General features: G+C 34.7%; 1 protein-coding gene across 1 annotated transcript in view; it reads left to right on the top strand.

Moving 5' to 3' along the window:
* The first annotated feature begins 3,372 nt into the window (after positions 1-3,372).
* Positions 3,373-15,042, top strand: part of LOC107678508 (endothelial PAS domain-containing protein 1) — a 50,951-nt gene continuing 39,281 nt past the window's right edge. Inside the window, exon 1 of the mRNA XM_016473783.1 lies at positions 3,373-3,634. Coding sequence (XP_016329269.1) covers positions 3,609-3,634 — 26 coding nt within the window. The 5' untranslated portion in view covers positions 3,373-3,608. The remainder of the gene's footprint in view (positions 3,635-15,042) is intronic.

Below are 15,042 nucleotides of genomic sequence, written 5' to 3'. Positions count from 1 at the left end.
GTGTGGGTGTGTGTGTGTGTGTGTGTGTGTGTGTGTGTGTTGGTTTAGCGATTTTTTTCCCTCTCCATCTCACCTTTAATGTCTCTGATTTCCACCGTTTTTTGCAGTCTGTCCGTTTTGGTTGGTAATCGTTAGGTTGTCAGGTCATTCAATATCCAGTACAGGTCCTTTAATTCAGCTGCTACAGCCTCTGTATTTCATATACTCAAGTTAGACAAGAGGCAAAATATTAAACTTCTGTGGCAAAAAAGTAAAATACATAGAAATGATCTTCCATTCTAAATATAGCACAACTGAAGTACCCTAGAATTGCTCCTAATATGAAAACTGTAACAGTGATGAAGGCAAGACTGGTTATATTTGTCAAAAAAATCCAATCAGTTCATTTCAGTATGAACATAAAAAATAATGAACGCATTTGTAATAAATTCAACATCTTAAACATTTCATTGCAAGGTTTTTTTTTTTGTTTTTTTTTTGGCAGACTCTTGCCAACACTGGGTTTAAATGTCAACATGAATTGTTGCCAGATTTATCTGTAATAAAAAAAATAGCATTTGAAACAACTTTATCTTTCTGCTGATGTCACCCTTTGCATCCAAACACCTCACTTTTCACAGTCCAATCAATTCCTGTTGCAAAATATTTACTTTCCGTCCTACATTTTTTCTACATATCAGATCACCAAAGTGAAAAGTGGGTTGTGAACAGCGTCTCATGTTGACATTGAGACCTTCACTCATTTCATGCACATTTTACAGATCTGTTGCTTCATTTTGAGTTAGATTTTTTTGCATAGTTTACCTTTCATTTGTTTGGTCGTTTTTCTCAAAGCATGTCTGGCCTTATTTGTGCCGTTCTGAACTGGCATCTATTGGCCTGGATGGAGTCCACTAACAGGAAACTCTCACAGCTACACCTGCCAAACACCTGTGCCCTGATGCGAAATTTGCAAAGCTATTTTGGACTTCATGAGTAACTCTTTTTTTATTATTGTTTTTAAAATGACTCTACATAGGAAACACATTGACATGTTCAAGCATAAGATGAAAGCACCTCTTTGGTTAAACGTGAACCTGTGTCTCACAAAGGAATACATATTTGTACATACAGAGGTACAGTGCATATTAATATGTTACATAAGTGTTTTATGTCACTGGAAGTATCTTAAATGTGTATGTATTTCTTTTTTATCTTATTGTGCAGCTTCATATGTACAGTATGTCATAAAACATGTTGTTTTTTTTGGACATCTTTGCCATTAGTCACTGTCATGTCATTATTCGCATTTTACTGTGTGCCAAATGTACTGTTCTCAAAGGATGTGAATGTGCATCGTTTGGTTTGTAACCTATTAAATAAGATGTCAGAAATGAACCAAACTGTTTGAAGTCTCCAAATTCATAGTACTGTAGCTGAGACAAAGTGTTTTAAAAATCTAAGTGCATACTCTGTATTTGTACAGAATGCTGGAGAAGACAGTAGTGGTTGCTTCTGATAGGCTATAATTAAACAGTAAACAAATATGCATAAATGAACTGTAGAGGAAATAATGGGAAAAGCAAATCGCTAAGCATGAGAGAAATTAGAGGGTAAACTTTGGTCAAAAATAAGGGTCATCATGACCAAAACAAAGAGTGAAGGATTAGTCCTGTCACATGTGACCTTCTAATCTAGATGGAGGCTATAGATGTCCAAGGACATGAGGAAATGCATAAACTTGTCAGTTTGGGAATGCACAGAACTTTCTGTAAATTGAATAATCTGAGTGCAATAGTTCTAACTGCAGTGAAAGTTGTATTGTGCTGTATTTTGAGAATAAATGACTGATTGAGGATAGGACAAACATAGTTGTTTACACACACACACACTGGGAAAATATAATAGTCTTTTTAAATACTGTATATATAAAATCAGCAGGGAAACATCAAGTCGTCTGTGAATTGAGAGCAGATCGTCCTAGATGGTACATTTAAAATCTACAAACTACATACACTACCAGTCAAAAGTTTAGGGTTAGTCCTTAGAAAAGAAAAGAATACTTTAATTCAACAAAGATGCATTCAACTGATCAAAAGTGACAGTAAAACATTTATAATGTTACAAAAGCTTTCCATTTCAAATAAATACTGTTCTTTTAAACTGTCATCAAAGAATACTAAAAAAAGTGTCATGATTTCCACATTATTAATCATGAAAAACTTTTCAACCATTATTAATAACTGAGCAGCAAAAAGTGTCATGATTTCCACATTATTAATCATGAAAAACTTTTCAAAACTTTTCAACCATTATTAATAACTGAGCAGCAAATCAGCATATTAGAATGATTTATGAAGGATCGTGTGACACTGAAGACTGGAGTAATGACTGCTTAAAATTCTATTTTAAAATATATTAAAACAGACAGCAGTTAGTTATTTTAAACTGCAATAATATTTCATAAATACTGTTTTTAAATTTGATTTATTTATGTATTTATTTACTTATTTATTTATGTGTGTGAGCATAATAGACTTCGTTCAAAAACTGAAAAAAAAAATCTTAATTCTTCCAAATGTTTGACGGTATATATTATAAATTATCTTAGATATATTTATATATAAAATATATATATAAAGATATATTATCTTTAACCTTGTTCCGCTTATATTCACTTTCAGGCTGGAACAGACATATTTTGCATATTTTCGCCTCAGATTAAAGTCTGTAGACTGATATCTGCAGATATTTTTACTGTCTTTATGTTTGTGATCCCAGAGACACTAAAAACAATCATTTAAAAAATAACCTATTCTTATTTTCTATTCTAATTATGTTAATATGTTCCTCTGACCCAGTGAAAACACATTAAAAAAGCTACATGTGTTTGCCAAAAATATGAGTTTTAGTTTTAAGTTAAGTTGAGTTTAGTTTTAAAATAGTGATGCTGTTACATTAAGGGTCAAAATACAGAAACATACTATAAAACAATTTTTCTTCTCAGGAAAGCCATACATTGGCCTAAATAACTAATGTACCAATGATTCTTAAATGATTAAATGTGCCCCTCATCCCTGAATGTTTTTCATTAGCCTTTTAGCTTACTTGTCCACACAGTCCTGGCTCCAGAGAGACATGCCATCTCGCACAGTTTATAGTTACAATTATGCTGTTGTCATTTTCAACTAAATCACGATACTTAACTGATTAAAATGAGTTTGATTAAAGTTTGATGCTAGCTTTTGGAAAAGGTAGAGCTGCAGGAGCAAAGCACATAATGCAGAATGTCCTGTCAGCCCTGACGGTGGGCGGTTCCCAATGGCGGCTCCAGCCAATCAGAGAGCTGTAATTGATTGCTCAGCTGTCAAGCGCCCTTCAGTGCGGCGCCGCGGTCTGTGAACTTCACTGACCGCAAAACAAGCGAGAAACTCCCTCACCGCGCTCGGATTTTACAAAAGTGGGAGACTGTACGATCCTTGGCAGTGTTCTGAGACTGTACAGTCACTTTTGCCCTGCGGGTGGACTTTACTGCATTTTCACGATCAATTGTGCGCTCTTTTCTGTTATATAAGGCGAGCGTTTTTGGTGGTTTGGAGCGCGTCCTGTAACTGCGAGGGGACCGAGAGATGACAGCTGAGAAAGAGAAGAAGAGGTGAGTTCAGCGGGCTGTTGTGAGTTGTAAACACCGCAGCTGTTGCGCGCAGGTCGGGTTTGTGGAGCTGCAGCAACAAGTGAAACTGTGTGAAACTCAAACGCGCTGCTGCAGCTCAAAGCCGGAGACACTCGCTGCTTAACGTTACTTCACTGCGCACAACGACAAGAAAGAAAGAAAGTGTCGTTTGATTTTTTGTATTGTTTTCATGTTAAGTCTGATGATGTTGCTTCTTGTTAATATTATGCACGCTACTTTAAATTCGAAAACATTTAACGAATCAAGTAATAGGTGCAACTTTCGTAGTAATAATTTGTAGGAAAGTGCATTTTATTTTAATTATTTATTTTTGATTTATTTATTTTAAGAAATAAATATAGTCCTGTGCGGAAATCAGCTGAGATGCTTATTATTATTAGTAGTAGTAGTAGTATCTGAAATTATTAATAGCAGTATATTTAAAAAATATTTTCATCAGTATATTTAAAACAAAATTGAGGTTTTTCCCAATTTAACTTATATAGAGTCAAACCAAAAATTATTCAGACACCAGGTATAATTTTTTATATTTTTTTACTAGTGGGTGCAGGACACTATAGTTCATTTATGTAAGTGAGGATAGCAAAATAAAGTAAACTGTAACCAGTGTTGGGGAAAGTTACTTTTAAAAGTAATGCATTACAATATTGCGTTACTCCATAAAAAAGTAACTAATCACGTTACTTAGTTACTTTGTATGGAAAGTAATGGTACGTTACTTTTGCGTTACTTTTTAAATCTGGACAGGGCTTGCTTGTTTGTTTTTAAAATAAAAAAGTTATATTTTTGGCAAATATAAAAGCCTTTTCACACCAAAAGTGAAATGAATAAGCCTCAGGCTGAAGGGAAAGTACATTTACGTCCATACAGTAGAATGCAGAAGAAAGTTCAAGCAATAAAAAAAGAAACACAAATGTTTGTCTAGAGTAATTTTTGCTTATTAGTACGGTTGAACTGGATCATCGAAGGTCAGAAGAAAAGAATGGGATTAAATACATAAAGGATATTTGTGTTGTTTAACATTTAATTATTGCAGGTTTGCGTCATATTCTGAGTTGCATTATTTTTATTCATTTTGAGGAATACTGAATCTGTGTTTTTGTGAGTGAGATGAATTAATGCATATTCATATTTATTTTAGATCTACAGTAACATCTTCTGATTTCTCTCAACATGGGGACAGGAGAGCTGTCAATCAATAAATTGGAAAAAAGTAACTTGCGTTACTTATTTGAAAAAGTAACTCAGATATTCTCTTGTAAATTAAAAAGTAATGCATTACTTTACTAGTTACTTGAAAAAAGTAATCTGATTACGTAACTCGCGTTACTTGTAATGCGTTACCCCCAACACTGACTGTAACATGTTATAACCAAAAATTATTCAGACACTTTGACCTGACCATGTTTTGCTGACATTATCAAGATGAATTTGTTCTGACAGTTTAACTCTGAATTATTGTCATATTGTATTACCATTTTCTAAACTTTAGCAAACAAACTGTGATAATGTGTGAAATGTCGAAGGTGTCTGAATACATTTTGGTTTGACTGTAATTCGTGTCATGTCTACGCAGTTTTATGAGTTTTAATTAAATTGTCTTTATCACTAACTCAGAGTGGTTGAAACTGCAGTTTGTGACTTTGGCACGACTTTGATTTTTGAGGGAGCAATTTTTAAGGTAGCACCACATTTAAGGTAGCAATTAAACTTATTTAAAGGTTAACGCTATAGTGGGTTAAAGTTAATTACAGTGAACAAGATCTAGATAGTTTTTAGTGAAGCATATACTTATTAGACAGCATGAAAATGAGCTGTACATTGTCATGCTTTTGTGGAGACATCATGCATATCTGTGAAGATTAAAGACCACCAGACCAGAGTGCTAATGTGAGAATAATAGAGAATGTGTTTGTGTGCGTGTGTAACGGCTCTGAGAACGCCTTGAAGTCTGCCTCATCCTCGTGACAGTTCTTCCCTAACAAGCTTTCTGCCCATTATCTGATGAATCTGATGAGTGGCAGAACATAACCAAACATTGCTACTAAACTCAAATGAAGAGAATGCATCTCTACAGGAGCGGGACTGATTCAGAAAGGGTGCAAAACCTTTAACCTCAAGACACAAGACTGTGATCCTGCCTGGCACTGATCACAGACTGTGAGACAAGTAAGACAAAACACAAGGGGCCAAGAAGGGATGTGTTTACGTGTATAGGTGTGTATGTATGTATTTGTTTGTCTGTCTAAACTGAACCCATGTGTTTTGGTGGTTTACTGTTGGTAGGAGAGCGATTAGATCAACCCTGACATGTTTTATATATATTTTGGCATGTTTGTATTCATGCATGTTGTGTAAGATAGCCAGAGTCCCCTTTCTTGGCCCCATGTGTATATCATGAGTTTTAGTAGAATATAGTGATGCACTGAAATTATTTTTTACAGAAACACGAAACTGTTTTCATTTAGCTGAAAACTAAAACTGAAAATAGTGTTTATTTACTAATCAATCAATCACATTTATTCAATAATAAACACTCTAATAAAAGCAATGTGCCATTAGAGAAGTGTTGATTTAACATCACCATTTCAGTCACTAATTTTGGTCCCCCAAAAGAAAATTCGTTCTCAATCGTTTCAGTTGCCGAAAAGTTGGTGCGTCACTTATATGGTTTATCAGAACTGCAATTATGTGCTGTTTGTAACTACAAGACATAACAGAATTAAGCAAGCCTCTAATGAAGTCATTGGTAAAATAATCATCAAGGCTTTGACTGAGCATTAAGCATTTGTGTGCTTGTCAGTAAGACTGAATTGATTGCTGTAGCATTATAATTCATGCTGGGTGGCTTTTTGATAGTCGTTCCGGGCACATTTTGCTCATCATTTGTTGTAGTTCTCCATTACGTCACCCTGAATCATCAGGCTTTGTCTGCAGTTCATTCTGTGCCTGAGTTAGAAAACGGTGCGGTGGCTCATTTACAAAGAGAAAGGCTGTGTTTTTTTGATGGGGCTCTGTTAACTCCCTCAGGCTGAGAGCTGGCCATTAGCCTGATCTAACTTGTGCACTGTTTCAGAGCATTGTTCTGTGCTCTGCTGCAAAATAACCGCTTACCTGCACCTAGTTACCTAACCTGAGATTGGAGTCTAAGAGCCAGATTTATTAAACAGGGCCAATTAGTAATTGCCCTAATAGCCCTAATTTTTTACTGCGTGTCTTTAGTAAAACCTGACCAATAGAGGGGGTTCCTGGCATAAGCTGTTAGTAAATCTGTCCCTAAAACTCTTCTTTCAAAAAAGAAAGTTGCTGATCTTGGTATTGACAACTCAGTGTTGTCATGAATGTTGCAAAAACAGTAATTTCCAACCCAGGCTCATTGGAAAAATGTGCCTATGACGACATTTCTGCAAAATAATGTACCACCTACACTAAACTCCACCTTAAACTTGCTAGTGTGAGCAAAAGCAAACATAAAATAAAATAAAAATAAACACTTATTTGCTGAAGTAACCATGTCATTTTAGCTTGCTTCTATCCTGACTCGTGTTTCACGGGACTCGAGCGCTTTGCATCAGTGCTGTACCAGGTGAGCTACCAAGCAAGTTTACAACATTGGAAAAGCCGTATAGATCTGATTATGTGATGCAAACATCAAAATGTATTTGTTTACAAATCATGCACTGTGGTAAATGTGTTTTAAGGTTATAACTTCATATTGCGCAAGGAGCTGAATCTTTATTATCTTATTATCTATATTATGTTCCTGTATTTGTATGAAAGGCAATAAAAGTTGGTGGTGTTTTACTGCCACTAGTGCTCATTTCAGCTGGAAACTGCAGTGAATTGTATGTATTGGTATGATTTTGGAGTTTTTCTGAAGTTTAGATAAAGGCATGTTTTTCCAAGAGCCTCAAAGGTTGGTCGTGTTCCATCACTTACAGTAGCTTCAGGGGTCTCAGAGTATTTTGCAAGAATTTTGGCTTGTTCTGTGTGTGAACATTCAGAATGAATTCAGATCATCTTAGAAATTTGTTGTTTATAACATCCTTTGTGAATGCAACATGCTTGCAATTTTCATAATACCAAATATATTTAGCCATTATTATTATACTAAACAAATGGCTCACAAATACAATGAGACACACTTTCCTGCTGTCACCATATACATAAACTTAAGTCATATTTTGTGAGTGAGATGAATTAATGCATATTCATATTTATTTTAGATCTACAGTAACATCTTCTGATTTCTCTCAACATGGGGACAGGAGAGCTGTAAATCAATAAATTGGAAAAAAGTAACTTGCGTTACTTATTTGAAAAAGTAACTCAGATATTCTCTTGTAAATTAAAAAGTAATGCATTACTTTACTAGTTACTTGAAAAAAGTAATCTGATTACGTAACTCGCGTTACTTGTAATGCGTTACCCCCAACACTGACTGTAACATGTTATAACCAAAAATTATTCAGACACTTTGACCTGACCATGTTTTGCTGACATTATCAAGATGAATTTGTTCTGACAGTTTAACTCTGAATTATTGTCATATTGTATTACCATTTTCTAAACTTTAGCAAACAAACTGTGATAATGTGTGAAATGTCGAAGGTGTCTGAATACATTTTGGTTTGACTGTAATTCGTGTCATGTCTACGCAGTTTTATGAGTTTTAATTAAATTGTCTTTATCACTAACTCAGAGTGGTTGAAACTGCAGTTTGTGACTTTGGCACGACTTTGATTTTTGAGGGAGCAATTTTTAAGGTAGCACCACATTTAAGGTAGCAATTAAACTTATTTAAAGGTTAACGCTATAGTGGGTTAAAGTTAATTACAGTGAACAAGATCTAGATAGTTTTTAGTGAAGCATATACTTATTAGACAGCATGAAAATGAGCTGTACATTGTCATGCTTTTGTGGAGACATCATGCATATCTGTAAAGATTAAAGACCACCAGACCAGAGTGCTAATGTGAGAATAATAGAGAATGTGTTTGTGTGCGTGTGTAACGGCTCTGAGAACGCCTTGAAGTCTGCCTCATCCTCGTGACAGTTCTTCCCTAACAAGCTTTCTGCCCATTATCTGATGAATCTGATGAGTGGCAGAACATAACCAAACATTGCTACTAAACTCAAATGAAGAGAATGCATCTCTACAGGAGCGGGACTGATTCAGAAAGGGTGCAAAACCTTTAACCTCAAGACACAAGACTGTGATCCTGCCTGGCACTGATCACAGACTGTGAGACAAGTAAGACAAAACACAAGGGGCCAAGAAGGGATGTGTTTACGTGTATAGGTGTGTATGTATGTATTTGTTTGTCTGTCTAAACTGAACCCATGTGTTTTGGTGGTTTACTGTTGGTAGGAGAGCGATTAGATCAACCCTGACATGTTTTATATATATTTTGGCATGTTTGTATTCATGCATGTTGTGTAAGATAGCCAGAGTCCCCTTTCTTGGCCCCATGTGTATATCATGAGTTTTAGTAGAATATAGTGATGCACTGAAATTATTTTTTACAGAAACACGAAACTGTTTTCATTTAGCTGAAAACTAAAACTGAAAATAGTGTTTATTTACTAATCAATCAATCACATTTATTCAATAATAAACACTCTAATAAAAGCAATGTGCCATTAGAGAAGTGTTGATTTAACATCACCATTTCAGTCACTAATTTTGGTCCCCCAAAAGAAAATTCGTTCTCAATCGTTTCAGTTGCCGAAAAGTTGGTGCGTCACTTATATGGTTTATCAGAACTGCAATTATGTGCTGTTTGTAACTACAAGACATAACAGAATTAAGCAAGCCTCTAATGAAGTCATTGGTAAAATAATCATCAAGGCTTTGACTGAGCATTAAGCATTTGTGTGCTTGTCAGTAAGACTGAATTGATTGCTGTAGCATTATAATTCATGCTGGGTGGCTTTTTGATAGTCGTTCCGGGCACATTTTGCTCATCATTTGTTGTAGTTCTCCATTACGTCACCCTGAATCATCAGGCTTTGTCTGCAGTTCATTCTGTGCCTGAGTTAGAAAACGGTGCGGTGGCTCATTTACAAAGAGAAAGGCTGTGTTTTTTTGATGGGGCTCTGTTAACTCCCTCAGGCTGAGAGCTGGCCATTAGCCTGATCTAACTTGTGCACTGTTTCAGAGCATTGTTCTGTGCTCTGCTGCAAAATAACCGCTTACCTGCACCTAGTTACCTAACCTGAGATTGGAGTCTAAGAGCCAGATTTATTAAACAGGGCCAATTAGTAATTGCCCTAATAGCCCTAATTTTTTACTGCGTGTCTTTAGTAAAACCTGACCAATAGAGGGGGTTCCTGGCATAAGCTGTTAGTAAATCTGTCCCTAAAACTCTTCTTTCAAAAAAGAAAGTTGCTGATCTTGGTATTGACAACTCAGTGTTGTCATGAATGTTGCAAAAACAGTAATTTCCAACCCAGGCTCATTGGAAAAATGTGCCTATGACGACATTTCTGCAAAATAATGTACCACCTACACTAAACTCCACCTTAAACTTGCTAGTGTGAGCAAAAGCAAACATAAAATAAAATAAAAATAAACACTTATTTGCTGAAGTAACCATGTCATTTTAGCTTGCTTCTATCCTGACTCGTGTTTCACGGGACTCGAGCGCTTTGCATCAGTGCTGTACCAGGTGAGCTACCAAGCAAGTTTACAACATTGGAAAAGCCGTATAGATCTGATTATGTGATGCAAACATCAAAATATATTTGTTTACAAATCATTCACTGTAGTCAATGTGTTTTAAGGTTATAACTTTATATTGTGCAAGAAGCTGAGTCTTTATTATCTGCCCTTGTCATCATAATTTGTATGAAAGGGAATAAAAGTTGTGTTTTACTTCCACTAGTGTTCAGTTCTGCTGGAAACTGTATTGGTACGTTTTTGGAGTTTCGCTGAAGTGTAGATAGAGGCACATTTTTCCAAGAGCCTCAAAGGTTGGTTGTGATCCATCACTTGGCTACAGCTTCTGTCAGCCTCTGGGCATCGCTTGAGCGTTTTGCAAGAATTTTAGCTTGTACTATGTGAGCATTATAAATGAATTCATCTTAGAAATTTGGTGTTTATAACATCCTTTGTGAATGCAAAATGCTTGCAATTCTCATAAAACCAAATATATTTAGCCGTTACAGGTAGGGTTGGCAAAAGAACCGGCTTCGTTACCAGTCGTTACTGAAATTTAAAAAATACCAAAAATACATTTCCCACTTGCATTTTGAGCGCTGTTGAGCATATTCTTAAATACCTCTGATTGGTCATTGTGTTCATGTGCTCAACAGATATGTCTGTGATTGGCTACAGTGATTATCGCTTCAAAAACATAAATACACATCTTCACTGAGTGCTACACTGAAACACACGGGAGCGTTTGAAAGTCACATCTATCAGCGGATCCCCAATATATCTGCTCATAGACGGATCCGCTGATAGACGTGACTTTCAAACGCTCCCGTGTGTATCTGTGTAGCACTCAGTGAAGTGCATGAAAGATGTGTATTTATGTTTTTGAAGCACTCAAAATGCTAGCGAGAAATGCTGGTATTGTCACATTTTTCAAATTTCAGTACCGTCTGGTACTGAATGATGTCGGTACTTTTTACAACCCTGGTTAGCATAATAAACAAATGGCTCACAAATACACTGAGACACACTTGACACTCTTCCTGCTGTCACCAAATGCATCAGCTTAAGTCATACCACATTCAAAAAATGTGGGATTTTTTTTTTTTTTTTAATAATTGGTAAGTTTTTGAATAAAGTATCTTATGCTGAACAAGCCTGCATTTATTTGATATAAAATACAGTAAAAACTATTCTGTGAAATGTTATTGCAATCTACAAAAACAGTTTTCCATTTTAATATATTGTAAAATGTGATTTATTCCTGTGATGCAAAGCTGTATTTTCAGCATCGTAACTCCAGTTTTTTTTTTTTTTTTTTTTTTTTTAACAATTGGTAAGTTTTTGAATAAAGTCTCATGCTGAACAAGGCTGCATTTATTTGATATAAAATACAGTAAAAACTATTCTGTGAAATGTTATTGCAATCTACAAAAACAGTTTTCCATTTTAATATATTGTAAAATGTGATTTATTCCTGTGATGCAAAGCTGTATTTTCAGCATCGTAACTCCAGTCTTCAGTGTCACATGATCCTTCAGAAATCATTCTAATATGATGATTTGCTGCTCAAGAAATATTTTCTTATTATTATCAGTGTTGTTGTGCTGCAATAATCAAATATTTTTGTAGAAACATGATGCATTTTTGTTTGAGATTTTTGTTAGAAAGTTCATAAGAACAGAATTTATTTGAAATTTCTTTAGCAATTTGAAAAGTTTTGAATGCACTTTTTATTTTTATGCATCCGTGCGATTAAAAGTATTCCTTAAAAAATAAAAACATAAATATTTCTGTTTATATTGTATCATTATTTATAGATAGATAGATAGATAGATAGATTTTACTGTATTCATGCTCTTTTTTTTTTTTTTTTTTGAGTACATTGCCATGATTGTAGCCAACAATATTTAAAATACCGAAATTATGGTTCTTCTGAAAATCAACTTTTAGGGCCTTTCAAGGGCATTTATATTGACATATTTATCAGATATCATCAAAAGGCTGCAAGATTTACTGTATGCTTTCTATCTTTTCCTCTTTGTGTCATTTGTAGATATCAGCGATGGGCATTTGAGTAGAACTGATGTGGGCATTTAAGACCTTTGTTTTCGTAGGAGAATCCAAGATATGAGACTTTGGTGGAGAAATTCAAAGAGCCTCCCATGCAGCTGTAGGACTTGTCTAAACAATAATGTGCAGTTTATCGTGACAGGATCTCTAGAGAGGGTTTGAATGGAGACTTCATCGTTCCACCCTCGGCTAACGGCAGGGGTGCGAGGCACTGCTCTCAGTCTGGGAGCTTATTTTCTCCTTCTCTTTTTCTTGTTTTTCTCCCTCTTACTCCAATCACTCTGCTTGCCTCTGATTCCGTATCTCTCCCGTTTTCTCTTTCTTAAGGCATACTGATCTTCTTTACCAGTGTTTTTCCACTCTTTAGCTGCTCCAGACCACTGTCTCCTAATGCTTCCTGTTAGCCAACCCCGTTCTTCCTCCTGCTGCACACTTCACTGACACATCAATTTCTAACATCAGCTGCTTCCAGATTAACTTTACTCTCATTACCCTTATTTGGTCCCCATCACTTAACTACGTCATCGACAATCACAGTAAATTTTGGCCCCGATTTCCTATAGTTGTGTAGAATTCCTGAAAATTAGATCTACGAGTAAGCATGAGTGTGGCGGAAATGAAGCGTCATCTGAATGATCCTAATTCATTGTGTAGCAAGTGTTAGTTCTCATTTAGCCTGATATTTTTATGTGCATAAATTGGATATCAAGCGATATTGCTTTAAAAATCTGTTTATATTTTCAGAGGAAGCATCAGTTCTTTTGGCTACAATGGCAATGTAGTCAAGAATACACCGCAAGAAAAATGGAAGTAAAAAGCAGTCAAAATTTGACAATACAGTACATGGTGATAATATTTATCTACATATATTTTCGTTTAAAGCATTTAAATACATGAACAATGTGAGGCTTTTTGGGGCTTATTTTTGAGTTATGATGCAAATGAGTTTGAAACTGTTTAAACTAAACGAATCAAAATTGAAAATATTGGAAATATTATAGTTTATACATATTTTTGTAATTATAACTTATTTAGATTTAGAACTATACAGATTATTTAAGTGTATAATAATAATAATAATAATAATAATTTATTATTATTATTATTATAATACACTTAAATTGTTTTTTTTTTATATATCCATTTATTTTTTTGTTTTGTAATCTAAATATTTTCATAATATAGTGTTGTACAAGAGTGGTACTAAAAAAAACGTGACTATTTTTTAAGGTTAAATTAGGTGCTCCAGAAAGGTGGCTCTTATTGCATAGAAGCGACTAAATTCCACACCCAGGCACTTGCATAGATTTTTGTATTTAAAAAGGCTTTTTAAAGACTATGTATTTTCAACTTCAAGCTTAAAATTATGCACATTGGATGCTATTTTTAGAAATCCACCAAATGATGTAATTTGTTAAATATTAACACAATGTACTTGAATCTTGAAAACGGATGAATATTGGTAATTCTGAATCCTCTGGACTTCTTCAGAGTTATGTCCAGCCTGCAGCTTTGCCGTCAGGATCATAGACTCCATCCATTTCTCGGATCTTTCCTCTCCTGTTTGAGAGGGCTGTGTCGGCGATAGTTGTTTGGTTGAGTTTGAGAATGTTCTGTTCCAAAGGATCAGAGATTAACCTAGACCACATTGTTCATTGCACTGTTTGTGTTTAGCAAGATGCCAGGACGACAGGAAAACAGACTGTAAGCAAGCTTTGGTGTTTGTGATTAGAATGAGTGGTCAGGCACGGGTCTGAACCGCTGCACCTGCACTGCACTTCTCCTCTCTGCTGCTGCGTTATACATTAAGAAAGTCAGTCCACCGTGGACTTGAGGTGAATTTACATGTGGCCGGACACATGGTTTTTATATTGTTAATGTGTTTACAACACATACTGTGCTTGGAGGGGGTATTATTTATCTCTATTGATGTGAACTGAATTGAAAAAGACAGCAAAATGCTTCCAAGCTTCTTGTTTCCATACATAAAAAAATTGGCAGTGATCTGCCGTTTGACGTCACATTGTCTTCAATGATGTAGTTACAAACAAGATTTGAATGTGCACAAGTGTTAATGTGAGCCGAGAGCAGGCAGAACAAAAACTTCTCCTTGGTTCAACTAAATCAGAATCAAAAACTCAAAACGATCACCAAAAAAAAAAAAAAAAGAAAAAGTTGCTCTGTCATTGCTAAAATATTTAAAGAAATAAATAGTCAAATCAAAATTGACTACTTACCAAAATGTAAAAAATTCATGCCTATATTTTCCTAATAGAAATATATGTATAAAATATAACAAAATATTTGAAATTTATAATCTCTATATTTAGATTTTGATAACACAGATTCTTCTTCTTATTATTGTTATTATTATTATTATTATTATTATTATGTGAATATAAAGTATCCAATAAGCAATATATTTTTAAACTGAAAGAATAAAAACATAATATACACAATTAATATTATATTATTTATTTATTTACATTTATTGATCTGTTTGTTTATTTATTTATTTTTCCAATCTAAACATTTTCATTTCTGTGTTCAGTTTAGTGCATAATTAAGCATAAAATAATACACAATGAGTGCTATTGCTTAGTAGGCCTTTTTTTGTTCTTTTTTTTTTTTTTTTTGA

This window comes from Sinocyclocheilus anshuiensis, unplaced genomic scaffold (assembly GCF_001515605.1).
Source record: "Sinocyclocheilus anshuiensis isolate Anshui unplaced genomic scaffold, SAMN03320099.WGS_v1.1 scaffold536, whole genome shotgun sequence".
Lineage (NCBI taxonomy): Eukaryota > Metazoa > Chordata > Actinopteri > Cypriniformes > Cyprinidae > Sinocyclocheilus > Sinocyclocheilus anshuiensis.
The sequence above is the reverse complement of the archived record's forward strand: the minus strand, read 5'-3'. Positions and strand labels throughout refer to the sequence as shown.